Consider the following 16,981-nt stretch of genomic DNA (forward strand, 5'->3'; position numbering starts at 1 on the left):
TTTTTTATTGGGAAATTCACATCAGGGATCGATTCTCGTTGGTGTGTGTAATTCTTTCTTGACTTTATTTCCATTCAAATATCAATATTTATATCTACCTTCTTCAGTAAAGTATAAATAGCAAATGAATCAGCATGATGATTCAGCAATTTTTGTAATACCACACCTGATTTTTCTGGATTGACAATTGACAGTTCATCACTAGACAAATCACGCCTGTAATCACTAACCTGTTGGATAGTATTACCGATGATATCATGCATGGCCCTTACAGATACCTAAGCAAAATTGCTTCAGTAGTTTTAACAGAATCACCCTTCATTAAGTGAAAACATATAGTATTTGGATGATTCAAAATATAGTTTCATCTTCCAAATTCAACTTTAGCAAAAAAGGATGGCTTTCACTTGTTCATTTAGTCTTGCTGGGACTTCTACTCTAATGTAATGAATTTTCTTAACATTTAGCTTTATTTCTCTAGAATTACTCTTAATTGTAGCAGTTCTTTTCATGGTATGTATATACAGGACTAACTGGAAAAATATCTCAGAGAGCTCACATCATCAAAGAAAATTCGAATGAAATAATGTTTTTTCTTGTAGCGGTCATTAAAGTGAAACAAATGTTGTCCTCTTATTAAGCTATTACCTCACCTCATTGTTGAAAACATGAAACTGCTGAGAGTTACATTATATCATTTTTATAAAATATTAGTTGCTGAAGAGCTAGTTTCCAGCAGGCATTCCACGTTATTTTTTCCTATTCATTCAAATCCAAAATATTGCTCATCTAAACTTTCTCGGTTAATCACTGTTACAGTAAGTCTGAGACTGCAAGACGCCCAGTAATTCATAACCGGCTTGGGGCTTGTTCACCTTCAGGTCAATTATTTGGTTCCTGTGCATGGTAACAAGAAATCATCATCTGCTATAATTGCATAGAATTAACAAAAAGGAAAGCAAGAGATTTTCCTTCAAGAATCTGGACTGAAAAGCCACCAGGTTTCTGGTACATGCCTTCTCTTTCTCCTCCTTTGCTATCCTTCCACTCGTTTTAGTAGGGAAGTAAGTTGCTGGTGAGGTCAAGTTAAAGGTTCCCCACCCTGAGAAATAGCCCTCAATAAGCACAGCAGTGGCACAGAATGCTGTGGGAGCAGAGAGGAGAGGCCCTGAGATCTGCTCGTGGAGTAAAGAAGGTGCTGCAGAGGAGGTGTCCCTTGGGCTGACTCCTGAAAGGCCAAAAGGCATTTCTGAGTAAGTCCAGGAGAAAGGGGTGGCATGGAGATTCCAGAGATGGAAGGAGTATCACCAAGTCCATGAAAAATCAAATTTATTTAAAAAATTAAAATATATTTTTCAGATATATTCTTCAGTTTTTGGTTTTGCATTTTTAGGAAAGTGCTTCTTAGTCTTCGTTTCTTAACATTTCCTTCTCTTATTTTGTGGACTTCCTTCTTCCTTTTTCTGAGGAAAACATACTCACCTATTAAGGGAAACAGCTCACTAATGAAGTCACTAATTAAAATTAGAGGCTTTCAGAGACCTCTAGTATGCTAATTGAGCCAGAGTGCAAACTGGGAACGAGGTTGTCTGGAAACTGTGGCCAGACATACAGGCAGGAGGCAGATGAGGAAGGGTGGTCCATGCCCTGCTAAGGAGTATGGTTACCCTTTAGCCAAGAAGAGATTCTGAACACTCTGAGGAAGGGAATGGTACTGGTGAGTTTGCATTTTGCAGAGAGCACATTGGCAGTCTTAGGTGGAGAATGGATAGAGGGAGGGAGGCAAGACTGGAGATGGGGAGATGACCTGCCAAGAGTGTGAGTATCAGGAATGGTAGTAAAGACGGCATGACAGGGAAGGACAGAGAATAGGAGAAAGCGAAGGGTGATATGAAGAGTTCTGGCTTAGGTGACAGATTGGATTTGCTGATGAAGGAAATAGGAGAAACGGAGTTGAGATGAGGAGGGGAGTGATAATAAATTCATTTGTTATGAATATATCCAATAGGTATTAGATAAGTGGTTCTAAAGGACAGAGGTAAATTTATGAGAGAGACTGGGAAATCATCAGTATGTAAGTGGTAATTTTAGCATTTCCGAGTTTCTTTCCAGCCCTTAAATCCTGTGGTTCAATGAATAATATAAATAATCTCTTTGACGTATGCCTATCTCAGAAAGTCTACAATTATCAGTGGCCTGTGTTAAATGATTTCGTGACCTGATGCAGTTCCTCCTCACAGTTGTGATCAGCAAATAAATTGTGATCTCAGCCTCATGCTGACATTGAAAATCAATCAGAACAGATTTATTGAGTGTCTTTTTTGTGTTTAGTGTTGTAACAGAGATTCATTTTTTAGATTGGAAATAATTTCATTGATTTGTCTTTTTTTTTTTTTTTTTTTGAGACCGAGTTTCGCTCTTGCGGCCCAGTCTAGAGTGCAGTGGCGTGATCTCGGCTCACTGCGACCTCTGCCTCCCAGGTTCAAGCAATTCTCCTGCCTCAGCCTCCCAAGTAGCTGGGATTACAGTCATGTTCCACCATGCCCTGCTATTTTATATTTTTAGTAGATGTGGGGTTTCTCCAAGTTGTTCAGGCTGGTCTCGAACTCCCGACCTCAGGTGATCTGCCCACCTTGGCCTCCCAAAGTGCTGGGATTACAGGCGTGAACCACCGCACCAGGCTTCACTGATTTTTCAATTCAAGTCACCAAAGTCAGGAAATGGAGTTTAGTAGGAAGACAGTGAATACAGCTAGGCTTGATAAGTTTAAGTTCATGGCAGAAGATCCAATGGAAATGATTAAGAAATGTGCTTGCACCCCATTTCTACTAAAAATACAAAAATATTAGCCAGGCGTGATGGCGAGCGCCTGTAGTCCCAGCTACTTGCGCGGCTGAGGCAGAAGAATGGTGTGACCCTGATAGGTGGAGTTTGCAGTGAGCCAAGATCGTGCCACTGCACTCCAGCCTGGGCGACAGAGCGAGACTCCGTCTCAAAAAAAAAAAGAAAGAAATGTGCTCCAGAGAAGAATCTTGGATGGAGAGGAGGATGGAGGATTTATCCCAAAGAGCATGGTCATTGAAACTGGGAGAGCGTGGGAAGGGTGAAGGAGGGGAGTGCCAAGCACATAGCAGATTTCAGGGAGGGCCAGAGCCTTGGCAGACACCCACCTTCAGGCTGCCAGAGGACAAGGACAAGCTCAAGGTAGAACAAGAAGAACATTCTGTCACTGAACGTGGGAGGAGAGTGTTCAAGGAGTGGGCATTCACCCTGACTTGGAGGTCTGGGGTGACTGACCAGAAGATGATCATGAGATTTAATGATGAGCTGGTCATTGGTGCTTTTTCTCATAGGAGTCTCAGTGGGATAAAGAGTTAGGAAGTAAGATTGTAGGCCATTGAGGAAGAGGAGGGGGAGGAGAAAGAAGAACAATAGTAGTAATAATAATAATAAAGTTGACGTGTACTGTGTTGAATGCCTCCCTACGTTACATGCCAGGCAGTCTTCAAAGCACTTTGTATGTGTTATTTTGTTTAATGTTCCCAGTAATTGTAGAAACTTACCAATATTATTAATATTATTCATATTGATACTATTATTTCCATTTACAGATAGACTGTAATAGGAAATAAAGACAATGAATATAGACAATCCTTTGAGATATTTTGCAGTGATACAAAAAGTTTAATTCCCCCCAAACTAAATTCTGTCAAGTGAAATTGAACTTGTCATTGTCTTTAGCATTTGTTACCTGCTTTCATTATTTGGACATAGAAGTACAATCTTCTCCACATATATTTGGATGCTGTCATTACATTTTCTTAATTGTTTCTCCAAAAACTTACATCTTGGCATGACTGTTAAGCCCAGGGGCAGAGAGAACAGAGTACCAGGCGATGGGTGGTGTGAGATGTGGCAATGCCCAAGGAGAAGAAAAGCACAATGGGCGATGATATGATCAGGTGAAAGCGATTTTCAAGCAATTGTGACATTTTTGAAGGCAGTGAGGGTGGGATCCAGGGGAGGAATAACTGGAGATGTCGGAGAAAGATGAGCAGGTGGGACTGTGAGGCAGAGACTGGTCTGGGTGGGAGAAGGAGCCCCGCCCAGAAATGAGAAGGGACTTAGGTTTTTTGTTTGTTTTGAGTTGGGAAAATAAAGTTTAAAAGAGAAAATGTGGCCGGGCGCGGTGGCTCACACCTGTAATCCCAGCACTTTGGGAGGCCAAGGCAGGCAGATCACGAGGTCAGGAGATCGAGACCATCCTGGCTAACATAGTGAAACCCCGTCTCTACTAAAAATACAAAAAATGAGCCGGGCGTGGTGGTTAGCGCCTGTACTCCCAGCTACTCGGGAGGCTGAGGCAGGAGAATGGCCTGAACCCAGGGGAGGTGGAGCTTGCAGTGAGCCGAGATTGCAACACTGCACTCTAGCCTGGGCGACAGAGTGAGACTCTGTCTCAAAAATAAATAAATAAATAAATAAATAAATAAGTAAATAAAATAAATAAGAAAATGCCCCAATTTTATACTATCCCCAAACTAAACTCTGTCAAGTGAACTTGGACTTGTCATTTTCTTTAACATTTGTTATCTGATTTCATTATTTGAACATAAAAGTGCAATCTTCTTCACATATATTTCGATGCTATCATTAACATTTTCTTAATTGTTTCTCCAAAAACTTGCATGTGGCATGACTGTTAAGTCCAGGGCAGAGAGAGCAGAGTACCAGGCAATGGGTGGTGTGAGATGTGGCAGTGCCCAAGGAGAACAGGAAGGAAAGAAGGGAGAAGGAAATTAGTAACTGTAAAGATAAAGAAGAATTCTATCTAAAAGTCTGTTGTAACTTTACAATTGAGGCATCACTTTTATAAGAACATTTTTATTAATGAGAAAAAAAGGCAACAAGGTCAGTCTCATCAGGTTTGTGGAGAACAAAATGAATTGGCGAGTCAGCCAATCAGCTGGAGCAGCCTGCAGGGTTAGGACCTTGAGTGGTTGTAAATTGGTGGCATAAAATGTTTTCTTATGGCACTGGGACTGACTGACTACCCTGCTGACTTCATCAGACTCTCTTGACTTCCTGAGGATGTTGTGTAGTCTGGATCAATGTTATCCACAAGGTTAAGTAAAACATTGCTCATTTCCACCTGTAACTATCAGATGCAAATGCTATTAGCATTTACTGCAACTCAAACAAGTGACAATATTTTCACATGTTTTCTCTGTAGGAATATAAGGCTCCTTGGCAATCAAGAGTTGAAAACATTTAGGTAATACTGGGCATGGCACTTGCAGCTGTCATTTCAGTCTAAAAACATTTCCTAAGGAAAAGTAGTAAATGTTTTTTTCATAGAAACCAATATTTTGACTGTTAAATCATTTTCATCAAAACATTTTATTTATATGTAAAATGTTTTAAAAGCTGTTTTCTGTGTAAACATGTTCATCTCATCATCACACACTAATCGGGATGTGTTGAGTGCCTCTGTTTATCCATTAATATCTGGTGTTTGTCAGCCTGTGTTTGTTTTGTGTCTGATGTTCCATGTCTTTTTTGCAGATATTGATGAATGTGTAAACAACACTGTTTGTGACAGTCACGGGTTTTGTGACAATACAGCTGGCTCCTTCCGCTGCCTCTGTTATCAGGGCTTTCAAGCCCCACAGGATGGGCAAGGGTGTGTGGGTGAGTTTTTAGATTTTTTCCCAACGTGTTTCACATGTCCCTAGGGAAAAGAAATCACAGTGAACTACAGGAGCTTTTAAGCAGGTAATTTGGGTAGAGCTTTATCACAATTTGATTTTGTCATACAATTTGAGGGTGTGCAAAAATATCCTATGTTGGCTGGGTGCATGGCTCACACTTGTAACCCCAGCACTTGGGAGGCCAAGGTTGGAGAATTGCTTGAGGCCAGGAGTTTGAGACCAGCCTGGGTAACATGGTGAGATCTTTTCTCTATGAATAAAAATTTCAAAAACATTAGCCAAGCTTGATGGTGGATGCCTGTAGTCCCAACTACTTGGGAGGCTGAGGTGGGAGGATCTCATGTGCCCAGGAGTTTGAGGCTGCAGTAAGCCTGATCTTGCCACTGCACACCAGCTTGGGCAACAGAGCAAGACCCTGTCTCAAAAAAAAAAAAAAAATCCTATGGCTTCTGAAATTGTTAGGGACAGTAAGAAATATAAAAGTATGACTTTACATTTAAATGAATTTTAACAAGAACATCTGTTTAAACTCTTAACTGAGTATGCAGAACTCTAGACTCCCTTCGGCACAGGAAGTAGAGTCTGGTGTGTGGTATAGATTGTCTGTCTTTTAAATGCACCCCCTTAGTGCATTTAAGGCAAAGTATTGCCAGGAGCTTCAATGTCCAGGAATGATACCTGTAAAAGGATGCTTTGAATTGTGCAACTGTATTTCCTCAGTCTGTTCCGGGATTGACAGGGCTGGAAGGAATCTTGAATATCATCAGATGTCCTGGAATATGGTCCAACAAATGCTCACACAGAAAATAATTTGTATTCATTGTCTGACAAGATGTGATTTCTTCACGTCAAACTCATTATGAAACATATTTGCAATTAGAGCAATTAAATGGGAAGGAGAAGAAAAGTTATCAAATTCGAGACTTTATAGATAGCAAGACTTTTCTTTTTCTTTATTCTTAGAGAAAAATAGCCATGTTCACTACATGGCAGATGGAACTTGAGGAGTCAATACCTATTTGGTTTGAAAATTTGCAGTTAAAACATTTAATTCATTTGCCATCCATATTAAACTTGGAAAATAAAATTTTCAAGGTTTAATGATAATGTCACTTGAATAATAACTGCTTTTGTGGAATTATGAAATTCAGTTAATTCCCAACCAAAAATTATGTACAAATCTATGGTTTCATGCATAAGCAGTAGCTAGTCAAAAACATAGATAATTATTCAAGAATTATTCACAACAAGACATAGTTATTTAATAATATAGCTAAGACTATCCTAATCTTAGTTCAAACTCCTGCTTTAGCCACCTTTCCACCAAAATATAGTTGTTTGACATTTGCATAGTATTTTCACCAGATGGGTCTTGTGATGTGGCCCCTACTTTTCATCTTAGCTTCGCCACTTCCTTCTTCACCTGTTGGTTCCAGCAACGTCCGATTGCTTGTGGTTGCCCATGTCACTGTGCAATTATTTGACTGTCGTTCACTCCTTCTGCTGGGAATATCCTCCTGACCTCTCCTTCCCTGAGCCCTGGATTTTTCTCACTCATTCTGGAAGACTGAGGTTCAGTGTCATCTTCCAGACACCATACCTGCCCCATCCCTCGCTGTCAAGCTGAGCTGTGACCTCTGCTTCCAGAGCACCTTCAGCAAATTCTATTACAGCACTTATAACCTTTGGGGGAATAATTTAATAATGGGTACACCACCTGCAGCCCCCTTCTGCAAGGCTATAACCTCTAAATGATTGAAAACTTTCTCGCTTCTCCCTGGGCAGGGCACGATGCTTGGCTTATTGTAGGTGCTCAGTAAATTTTGTTTAACAGCCAACTGTTTAAATATCAGATGTTGAACCATATCTGGAAACCATGTCGGCTGTCTCGAGTCCACATAGCTCCAGAGCCCTTGCTTAATGTTCATTTCTTCTTTTTTTTTTTTTTTTTTTCCTTGAGACAGAGTCTTGCTCTGTTACCCAGGCTGGGATGCAGTGGTGCAATCTTGGCTCACTGCAAGCTCCGCCTCCCTGGTTCACACCATTCTCCTGCCTCAGCCTCCTGAACAACTGGGACTACAGGCACCCACCACCACGCCCAGCTAATGTTTTGTATTTTTAGTACAGACAGGGTTTCACCATGTTATCCAGGATGGTCTTGATCTCCTGACCTCGTGATCCACCCATCTCAGGCTCCCAAAGTGCTGGGATTACAGGTGTGAGCCACCACGCCCGGCTGCTTAATGTTCATTTCTAACCAGCTGGATGAGCACACTAAACCCATGCTGACATTTCAGCTTGGCACACGAAACACCACCCTTAGAGAAGGAATATTTGTTATCATTTTGGTGAACTCAACAAATGTCATTTTATTTGTATTTGTATTTATTCTTTCAAAAATATTTACTGAGCACCTGTGATATGCACTTTACCCTGTGTGTTCTGTAGAGCTACAGGGATGAGTCAGCACCTCCCCCATTATCACCTACTCATCCTTCAGCTATTTGCTCCAGTATCATTTCTCTAACCCACCCCCGCATTTAAGATCTGCTGTGCCATGCTTTCACTGAGTCTGAACTTTTCACTCCTCACACTCACTGAAGCGTGTACAATTATTTGTTAACTTCCCTAACTCAACTATAAGCTCCATGAAGGCAGGAGTTGGGACTGCTGGCTCGTCATTGCTTCCTCACATACAGGCCGTACAGGCCTGCCCCACAGAAGTAAGCTAGGAAATATTTCTTGATTGAATTTTTGCAGTCTGATGAGATAGAGTTTATTAGCCACATCAATAATACATGTTGGAAAGTACAAAGTTCCACTGAACATTTACCTAAAATTGATAAATGTGAACTGGCAATTTCTTAAGTTTTTCTGGTCTCAATATGACTGTCTAGGTTGATTAAATATTTCAACTCTGCTTTACTTTATGTTATGGTATTTTTCACAAGTGAAACCAGTTCATTGGATTTATATCTCTTTATATACAAATGAAATGGAAAACTGAAGTAATTATCCAAATAAGTCAAGATATATAAGCTTTTTGTCCAATTAACTGGGTATACCAGGTGAAAGGACGATTTTTTTTCTGGAATGATTTAGATAATTGCTCAAATTTTTAACTTTGTATAAACCATCTCAAAGTATGCTCATGAAAGCTATTGTTTGTACATGTTTAATGCATAAGACATGTGAGCATTTCAGACTTTAATTCAGGTGCTTTGCTGAACTGGATACTCATAAATAAAATGTTGTAGGAGGAAAGAGGGTAAAAAGCACTACTGGACAAGATCAAACATAAAATTAGCCTTTCTTTAGGGCTGTGTACTTACAAAATGTTGAATAAAGTGTACTTGTCACTGAGATTCCTTGACTGTATTTTAATTATGTATATTTAAGTACAGAAGAAAAACATTTAGCAAAATAGAAATTAAACAGTGGGACATCAACAGAATTTGAAAAGGCATCATGAGATCAGTGATTAGTTATTGGACCAATTTGTTTCACATGAATGATTAATGTAGCCTGATGAGTGTCTATAGGGATCTCTCCTTCATTTCTCAAAGGAATATGTAATCTGAATTCTGTTGATAATTATGGATGCTTTGGCTACCAGAGAAATACCTGTATTTTCAGATATTTAAGTATATTTTTAAAGCTTTTCAAATGAACTTAATTCTGTGGTTACTGAAGTATCAGTGATTCTAACTTTGCTCGAATTAAGAACTGAGAGTAGGCCAGGCATAGTGGTTCACACCTGTAATCCCAGCACTTTGGGAGGCTGAGGCAGGCGGATCACTTGAAGTCGGGAGTTCATGATCATCCTGGCCAACATGGTGACATCCTGTCTCTACTAAAAATACAAAAATTAGCTGGGCATGGTGGTTCATGCCTATAATCCCAGCTACTCAGGAGGCTGAGGCAGAAGAATCACTTGAACCCAGGAGACAGAGGTTGCAAGTGAGCCAAGATTGGGCCACTGCACTCCAGCCTGGGCGACAGAATGAGACTCCATCTCAAAAAAAAAAAAAAAAAAAAAAAAAAAAAACTGAGAGTAGAGTGTTGGGTCATTTAAGATTTCATTATGTTGAAAAGTCAGGAATGATAAAACTAGATGGTCAGTGGGCACATACTAGGTTTGCAGTACAATTCCAGGGTGTCCTTTAAAACTAAATTGGGAATTGGCCAGGCACAGTGGCTGACTCCTGTAACCCCTTTGGAGGCCAAGGCGGGTGGATCACGAGGTTAGGAGATCGAGACCATCCTGGCTAACACGGTGAAACCCCGTCTCTACTTAAAATACAAAATAAATTAGCTGGTTGTGGTGGCGGGCGCCTGTAGTCCCAGCTACTCGAGAGGCTGAGGCAGGAGAATGGCGTGAACCCAGGAGGCGCAGCTTGTAGTGAGCCGAGATCGTTCCACTGCACTCCAGCCTGAGCGACAGAACAAGCCTCCATCTCAAAAAACAAAAAACAAAACAAAACAAAAAAACTAAATTGAGAATTGTCTTGAATTTTCATAGTCCTTTCGTCCAGACCAAATCTGACAGCTCTACCTTAAAGAGCCCCTTCCCTGAAAGAGCAGAAGGGGTTTGACTGCTCTCTGGGGATCGCCTGCTTTTCAGCAAGACACTATTAGCCCTGGCACAGCTGGTAAAATAGAGAGCTATCATGAATGAGGCACACATCTCACTTGGCCTGTGCTCCCTTTTCCAGATGTGAATGAATGTGAACTGCTCAGTGGGGTGTGTGGTGAAGCCTTCTGTGAAAACGTGGAAGGGTCCTTCCTGTGCGTGTGTGCTGATGAAAATCAAGAGTACAGCCCCATGACTGGGCAGTGCCGCTCCCGGACCTCCACAGGTAAGTCCCAGTGACACTGTGCAAGGGAATGGCAGGCTCCTCTCAAAGACCTGCACCCACACAGCTTTGGGATAAATGCTGAGAGTGAGATAATTAGCCAGATGTCCTGACACAGTGCTGTCTCTGGAAGCTTCCATGTTCTTCTGTGCCTGCCTTGTCAGTGGAATTAAGATGTGGATGATGACTCTTTGGGCTAGATGGCCTCTAATGTTCTATCCAAACCAGAGATGCCTCCAGTAAGGTAAAGGATCCAAAATGATGAGGACATTTGCTGGGGATTGCTTAAAACTTAAAGAGCTATCAGCTCAGGATTTAATATGGCACCATCTCATTAAGTTGCATAATCCTCCATACGTTCTTGGCCCTTAGAGAAATGTGTCTTGACACTTCTCTAAATTAAAAGCAACATATAGGCCTCTTAGGATCTACAAAGACTTCCACTTGGAATTCTTAAGGTGTTTTTCCAGAATTTGGCCTAGAGAGTGGCTATGTTTGCGTTCACTTAAAATTTGATTTAGGCTGTGTCGTCACCGTGCAAACTGAAATAGAGAGTTGGACTGTTTTCCAGATAAATTAATCAACTTCCCAATCACCCTTTTAGTTTGTGCCATGTAGCTATAGCTTGGTTGTATTTTAGGGAAAGCAAAGGCCCAAATGGTCCTTTGAGAGCCAAGTAAAATGAAACATAGACCATTTTTTTTCTTTCTCAATCAGTGTTATCCATGCTTCGATAATAGCTTTCACTACTCCTCTGGAGGGTACACTTGTTCTGTGTAAAATAGCTGTCTTTGCAAGTAATAGGAAATGAAATATAAAAATATTTTCACCCACACATATTTCCTCAGTTATTAAATATAGAAAGGTGAAGGGTACAGAATTAAATGAACAGACTGTAATTCAAAAACTTTGTGAAAGAGAAGAGATAAGTTATTACTGGTGACAGGATTTCTCTTCATTCTAGTGACCACCACAACAATACATATTCCATAAAGAAGAGACTTTTCATTTTAATTGGATCTACAATAGCAAAAAACAAACCAAAAAACAGAAAAATCTGGTTGACCACTAACAGAATTGGTTAAGTAACTGTCTTTTTCTTATTTTTGCTTGGTTCCATAGGGTAGCACCTCACCTATAGTGTAATTTTGAATGAGTTAATTCATATGTCATAATATATAGCCATTAAATGGCCTAGGTGATGCTTAGATAGTCATGATAAAGATAAACGTATGTGATACAATGTTAAGTGAAAAAATGCAGGATAGTCCAACGATTACACTCTGTAGAGGAAGATAAAAAGATAATTGTTGGATCCCAACCAGTAACTAGTTGAGCTTATTCATTTGTATAGCTCCTGGCAGCTTTTACTTTTATCATGCCTCAATTTGTATAGTTGTTGGTGAACTTTGATTGTATGGAGTCTTAAGACTGTCTTATGACAGTCTTCATTTAAAAAAAATTTCTAGCAGTATCCTGAGAGACTGAGTTTAGCCATAAACTTCAGCAGAAGCCTTCTGTCTGATTTCATCAGAGCCAGTAATTGATCAATTATTTGAAAAAGGTGATTAAAAACTGGAAATCATAAAAAGGTAACATCTTCTAAGTCTAATTTTTAACTCAAAGGATGTAAGTACATTTGGCCCGGTGCGGTGGCTCACGCCTGTAATCCCAGCACTTTGGGAGGCCGAGGCAGGCAGATCACTTGAGGCCAGGAGTTCTAAACCAGCCTGGCCAACAAGGGGAAACCCTATCTCTACTAAAAATACAAAAATGAGCCCGGCGTGGTGGCATATGTTTGTAATCAGTAAGGCAGAAGCACGGGAATCACTTGAACACGTGAGGCGAGGTTGCAGTGAGTTGAGATCACACCACTGCACTCCAGCCTGAGCGACAGAGCCAGACTGTCTCAAAAGAAAAAAAAAAAAAAAAAAAGTACATTCATGCACCAATCTTTGAAGAGAAAGGCTTCTGTGTAGAGGTTCATTTGTGGAGTTTGTGTGGCTATCCCACATAAACCCCATCTGTTATGTGTTACTTACACTTTCTTTGTAGAACGGAGAATCTAAAGCCTTTTCCAAAGCAAACGAACGTAAAAATCCCTCTAGATTTTTACAGTTTTTCTCAATTTTTTACACTTGTCTTGTCCACACCTAATTTGATAGCATTTCTTTTACTAAATCAACTTTATCGAATCTTTCTAAAGCTTTAACTTGCCCTAGAAACAGCTCTTCTAGTCACATTCATATTGTACTGGTTGATGTAATGTTAAATTATGTAAGTACAATAATGAATACACTGACACAGAATGTTTGAGTATATACCTAGGTGAGTCTTGGTTTGCATACTGCGCAGCCTATAGGAGCAGAAGTGTGTGGACCTCTGCAAGAATAGCCGTCCGGCTCTGAGCATTCTCCCTTCCGTGAGCATCAGCAATGGTATTTTACAGAGGGCAAGAAAACATCAGTTAACACAGCAAGTTGGTTAAATGTTGGCCAGTTAAGAGAGTTTGTACCCTGTACAGTAAAAGAATCTGCTATTCCATAGAAAAAAACATTTTAGGCCAAATATAAATAAAAGTTTTTAGACTAGAATTCAAATTAATTTCATTATATATATAATATACTGAAGCTGAGATCTCATCCTTCCTGAAAAGCGCTTAGGAAGGGGAAGGTAGATTTCCAGCATTGGCTATCACATTTTTATTCAGCTGTAAAACTCCCCCAGGACAATCTATATTCCAACAATGAGCAGTAGCATGATAATCTGATGTGGTATCATACCGAAGACAGCACTAGGGCTATGGCGTAGGATATTAGGAAAGCAGATTTCAGGTCAGTAGCCGGAAGAGCTTTCCAATAACTAACAAGAGCTAGTCAGCAAAAAGCAGCCTCACAAAATACTGGAGTGCTTCCCGCAGAGGCATCCAAGAACAGGTGGGATACCCACTGGCAGAAGAGCACCCACTTCCAGCAGGGTATTGTCCCAGATGAACCTTTAAGGTACTTTGGAATGCTCATGCCCTAGGGTTTTTATTTCTAAACTTTCTTGCTTCCCACATATGTATTTTTTAGGTCTGCCTTAATGTTTTTTACTGCCTGGGACTTTGGCCACTAATTTACATTGCTGTGCATTGCCTAAAAGCATCTGAAAAAGAAGTAACTAAAAAAATGTCCATACCAGGCCACTCATCACATTTAAGGAGGTATCGATATAAAATATAGTCTGATGCTATTATTTCCTTAGTGCCTGTGATAATTGCTCAATAAAAACTTTATGTCTTTGGGCACTCTAAGGGAAGCAGTAAATATTTAATCTTGGCAACTGCAGCCTTCAGACCTTACCCACAAAATGCTGTTCTCTTCCTTGATTGGTGTACAGAGGAAGTTCTGTGGTAGGAACGGAATCTTATTTTTAAAACAGAAGGTATAATGAAAAGAGCACAATGAAAAAAGTACATATTATAATCCATACAGGTATTCTTCACTTTAAGAAAAGCAAACACAATCAGAAAGTATAAAGCATATAGGTTGGGGTGATTAGTTGTATTATAAAGTAATTCTTCACTTTACTCAACAGTTTATCATAGGGTTTCTTTAAATATCAGTTTTCGCTAATACATTTGAGATCTTATTCCCACATCATGAACTATATCCTAGACTTCTGTATTTAGAAACCACCTTAGTGATTTTCCAGCTGAATTTTTTTTATTTATAGGTAAAGACACTGAGGCCCAGAGAAACATCTTAAATGTTATTCTTAAGGTTATATAGCTCATGAATGGCAGAATTGGTTCAGGAACCCAACTCAGGGATCTTCCCACTGCACCATTTCTACTTTTAGGGCTGAGGACACCAAGACATCAAATTCTTCTCAAAATTGGCTTTTTTCATTTTGTTTTTCATTATTAAGATAATACACATTAATCATAGAAAATTGGCAAATACAAAAATAAATCAAAAAGAAAGTCCCCTGCAGTATCACCATCTGATATCTGTCACCATCTTGACCCCTGGACTCTGAAAGGACATCCATATTCCCCTGCCTCAACAGAACCATCTTCCATTTGACCTTCAGTGCACTGAAATTAGGCCCTCTGACTTTTCATCTAAGTGAGCCGTCGGTGAGCTTCTATATACTAAACTCTTTAGTCTCATCCCAGAGTCATCTTCTGAAACATTTGACACTGGTTTTTCATCTTTTCCCCCATCTTTGCCCTGTGACTGATTTCATGACATTACTGTTCCCTGCATTCTCCTGCCTCTTGGACTAGTCTCTTCCATTCTCAGGTTCCTCTTCTCCTGCCCATTCCTTAAATAATAACATCCCAGGCAGTTGCATGCTTAGCTCTCTTCTTATTTATGTTTTTCTCCTGAGATATTTTATCTGCTTTGGAGTCAACCGTTACTTATATGATGTTGCCTGCTAAGTAAATATCTTCTGCCTCCACCTGTGTTCTGAGTGTCATGCTCCTATTTCCAGCTGCCTATTGGACTTTGTCTTCCAGGGTGTCTTGTAAGCTTCTCTGGCTGACAGTTATTCAAACCTAAATTAATCACCATTTCCTCTGCTTCTGTCTGTTTATTTATTTATTTATTTTTTTTTTTTGAGATGGAGTCTTGCTCTGTCGCCCAGGCTGGAGTGCAGTGGCGCGATCCTGGCTCACTGCAACCTCCGCCTCCTGGGTTCAAGGGATTCTCCTGCCTCAGCCTCCTGAGTAGCTGGGGTTATAGGTGCATACCACCACACCCAGCTAATTTTTGTATTTTTAGTAGAGACGGGATTTCACCATGTTGGTCAGGCTGGTCGCGAACTCCTGACCTTGTGATCCACCCGCCTCAGCCTCCCAAAGTGCTGGGATAACAGGCATGAGCCACCGCGCCCAGCCATGTCTATTTATTAATTGCCAGACATCAATACTAGAAATTCTGAAGTCATACATTTTTTGTCTCCCCATTCGTCATCCAAGCAGTCTATCATAACATCCTGCCAGTTCTACTTTCAGGGTGTTCTTCAGATCGCTCCCTGCTCTGGATGCTGCTTCCCTGGGTCAGTCTTTCAACATCACTTAGCTGGATCATTGCAGTAGCCTCCTGCCTTCTCTCCCTGCCTCTCTCATCAATTCCTGCTCCACACTGCTGCCAGAGTTAATGTTTTCAAAACACAGATCTGGGTTTAAATCATTCAGTCTTTCAACTGCTTGCCACTGCTTTATAGCATGAAGTCCAAATGCATTAGCCAGGGTAGCAATACCCTTTATCCTCTATAATGTAACCTGCTTGTTTAGCTTTCTCTCCTACACTCCCCATACCTACATCCAAGCCCATGCCTTGCTCATGGTTACCCCGAATAATTATGCTTTCCCAAGATGATGACTTTGCTCTTGCTCCATTGCCCAGGCTGGAGTGCAGTGGCATGATCTTGGCTCACCACAACCTCCACCTTCTGAGTTCAAGTGATTCTTGTGCCTCCACCTCCCTACTAGCAAGGATTACGGGCCTGTGCCACCATGCCCACCTAATTTTTGTATTTTTAGTAGAGACAGTGTTTTGCCATGTTGACCAGCCTGGTCTTGAACTCCTGACCTCAAGTGATCTGCCTGCCTTGTCCTTCCAAAGTGCTGGGATTACAGGCATGAGCCACTTTGCCTGTCTTCTCATTAGCCTTTCCTGAAATATCTCTCAAGCCTTTTTAAAAGTCTGCTCGACTCTCACCAAGTTATCATACATTCCCCAAATCCCCAAGATGGAATTACAGGATTCTGCCTCTCTGCTCTCCACGTGCCTTGTTTTTGTGACTAACAGTCTCTGCATCTTATTCTCTCTGCATCCACTGCAAAACAGCTCACTGCTTAGCACGGTGCCTGATGGATGGTAGACACTCAGTAACTGTTGAATAAATTGCCTCTCCACATTAGAAGCACATGTTCCTTTCATAACCCATCCCTCCCATTCCTAGCTACTTCTACAGAATAAAAATAATTTTTCATTTTTTCAAAGATTTAATAGGGGCACACTTAAGTAAGGAGATGTCTATTCACACTTCCGTGTAAGAAGTGCTGCTTCAGATTGCTTGAGTTAAATTGGAAGACGTTAAATTAAAAGAAAAAAGGAACGTCTCCCCACTGTCAAAGAACACAGAATACAACTCATCTTGGTAGTTCTGACAATTGAACTCAAACAGCATCCCTGTTCCCTTCCTAGAAAGGTACACTACAGGTTTTATGTATGTACACTTTTTTTTTTTTTTTTTTTTTTGAGACAGAGTCTCGCTCTGTTGCCCAGGCTGGAGTGCAGTGGCGTGATCTCAGCTCACTGCAAGCTCTGCCTCCCAGGTTCACGCCATTCTCCTGCCTCAGACTCCTGAGTACCTGGGACTACAGGCTCCTGCCACCACGCCTGGCTAATTTCGTTT

The 16,981-nt window shown here is 40.7% G+C and overlaps 1 protein-coding gene across 18 annotated transcripts in view; it reads left to right on the top strand.

Annotated features, from left to right (window-relative positions):
• Positions 1-16,981, top strand: part of LOC105464817 (latent transforming growth factor beta binding protein 1) — a 445,139-nt gene that overhangs the window by 382,140 nt on the left and 46,018 nt on the right. For 11 of the 18 annotated variants that reach the window (XM_024787691.2, XM_011712889.3, XM_011712888.3 and 8 more), the window contains 2 exons: positions 5,566-5,691; positions 10,427-10,570. In XM_024787691.2, coding sequence (XP_024643459.2) covers positions 5,566-5,691; positions 10,427-10,570 — 270 coding nt within the window. The remainder of the gene's footprint in view (positions 1-5,565; positions 5,692-10,426; positions 10,571-16,981) is intronic. The other 7 variants (XM_024787692.2, XM_071076484.1, XM_011712893.3 and 4 more) reach the window with 1 other exon arrangement.

The sequence above is a fragment of the Macaca nemestrina genome, chromosome 13, assembly GCF_043159975.1.
Source record: "Macaca nemestrina isolate mMacNem1 chromosome 13, mMacNem.hap1, whole genome shotgun sequence".
NCBI lineage: Eukaryota > Metazoa > Chordata > Mammalia > Primates > Cercopithecidae > Macaca > Macaca nemestrina.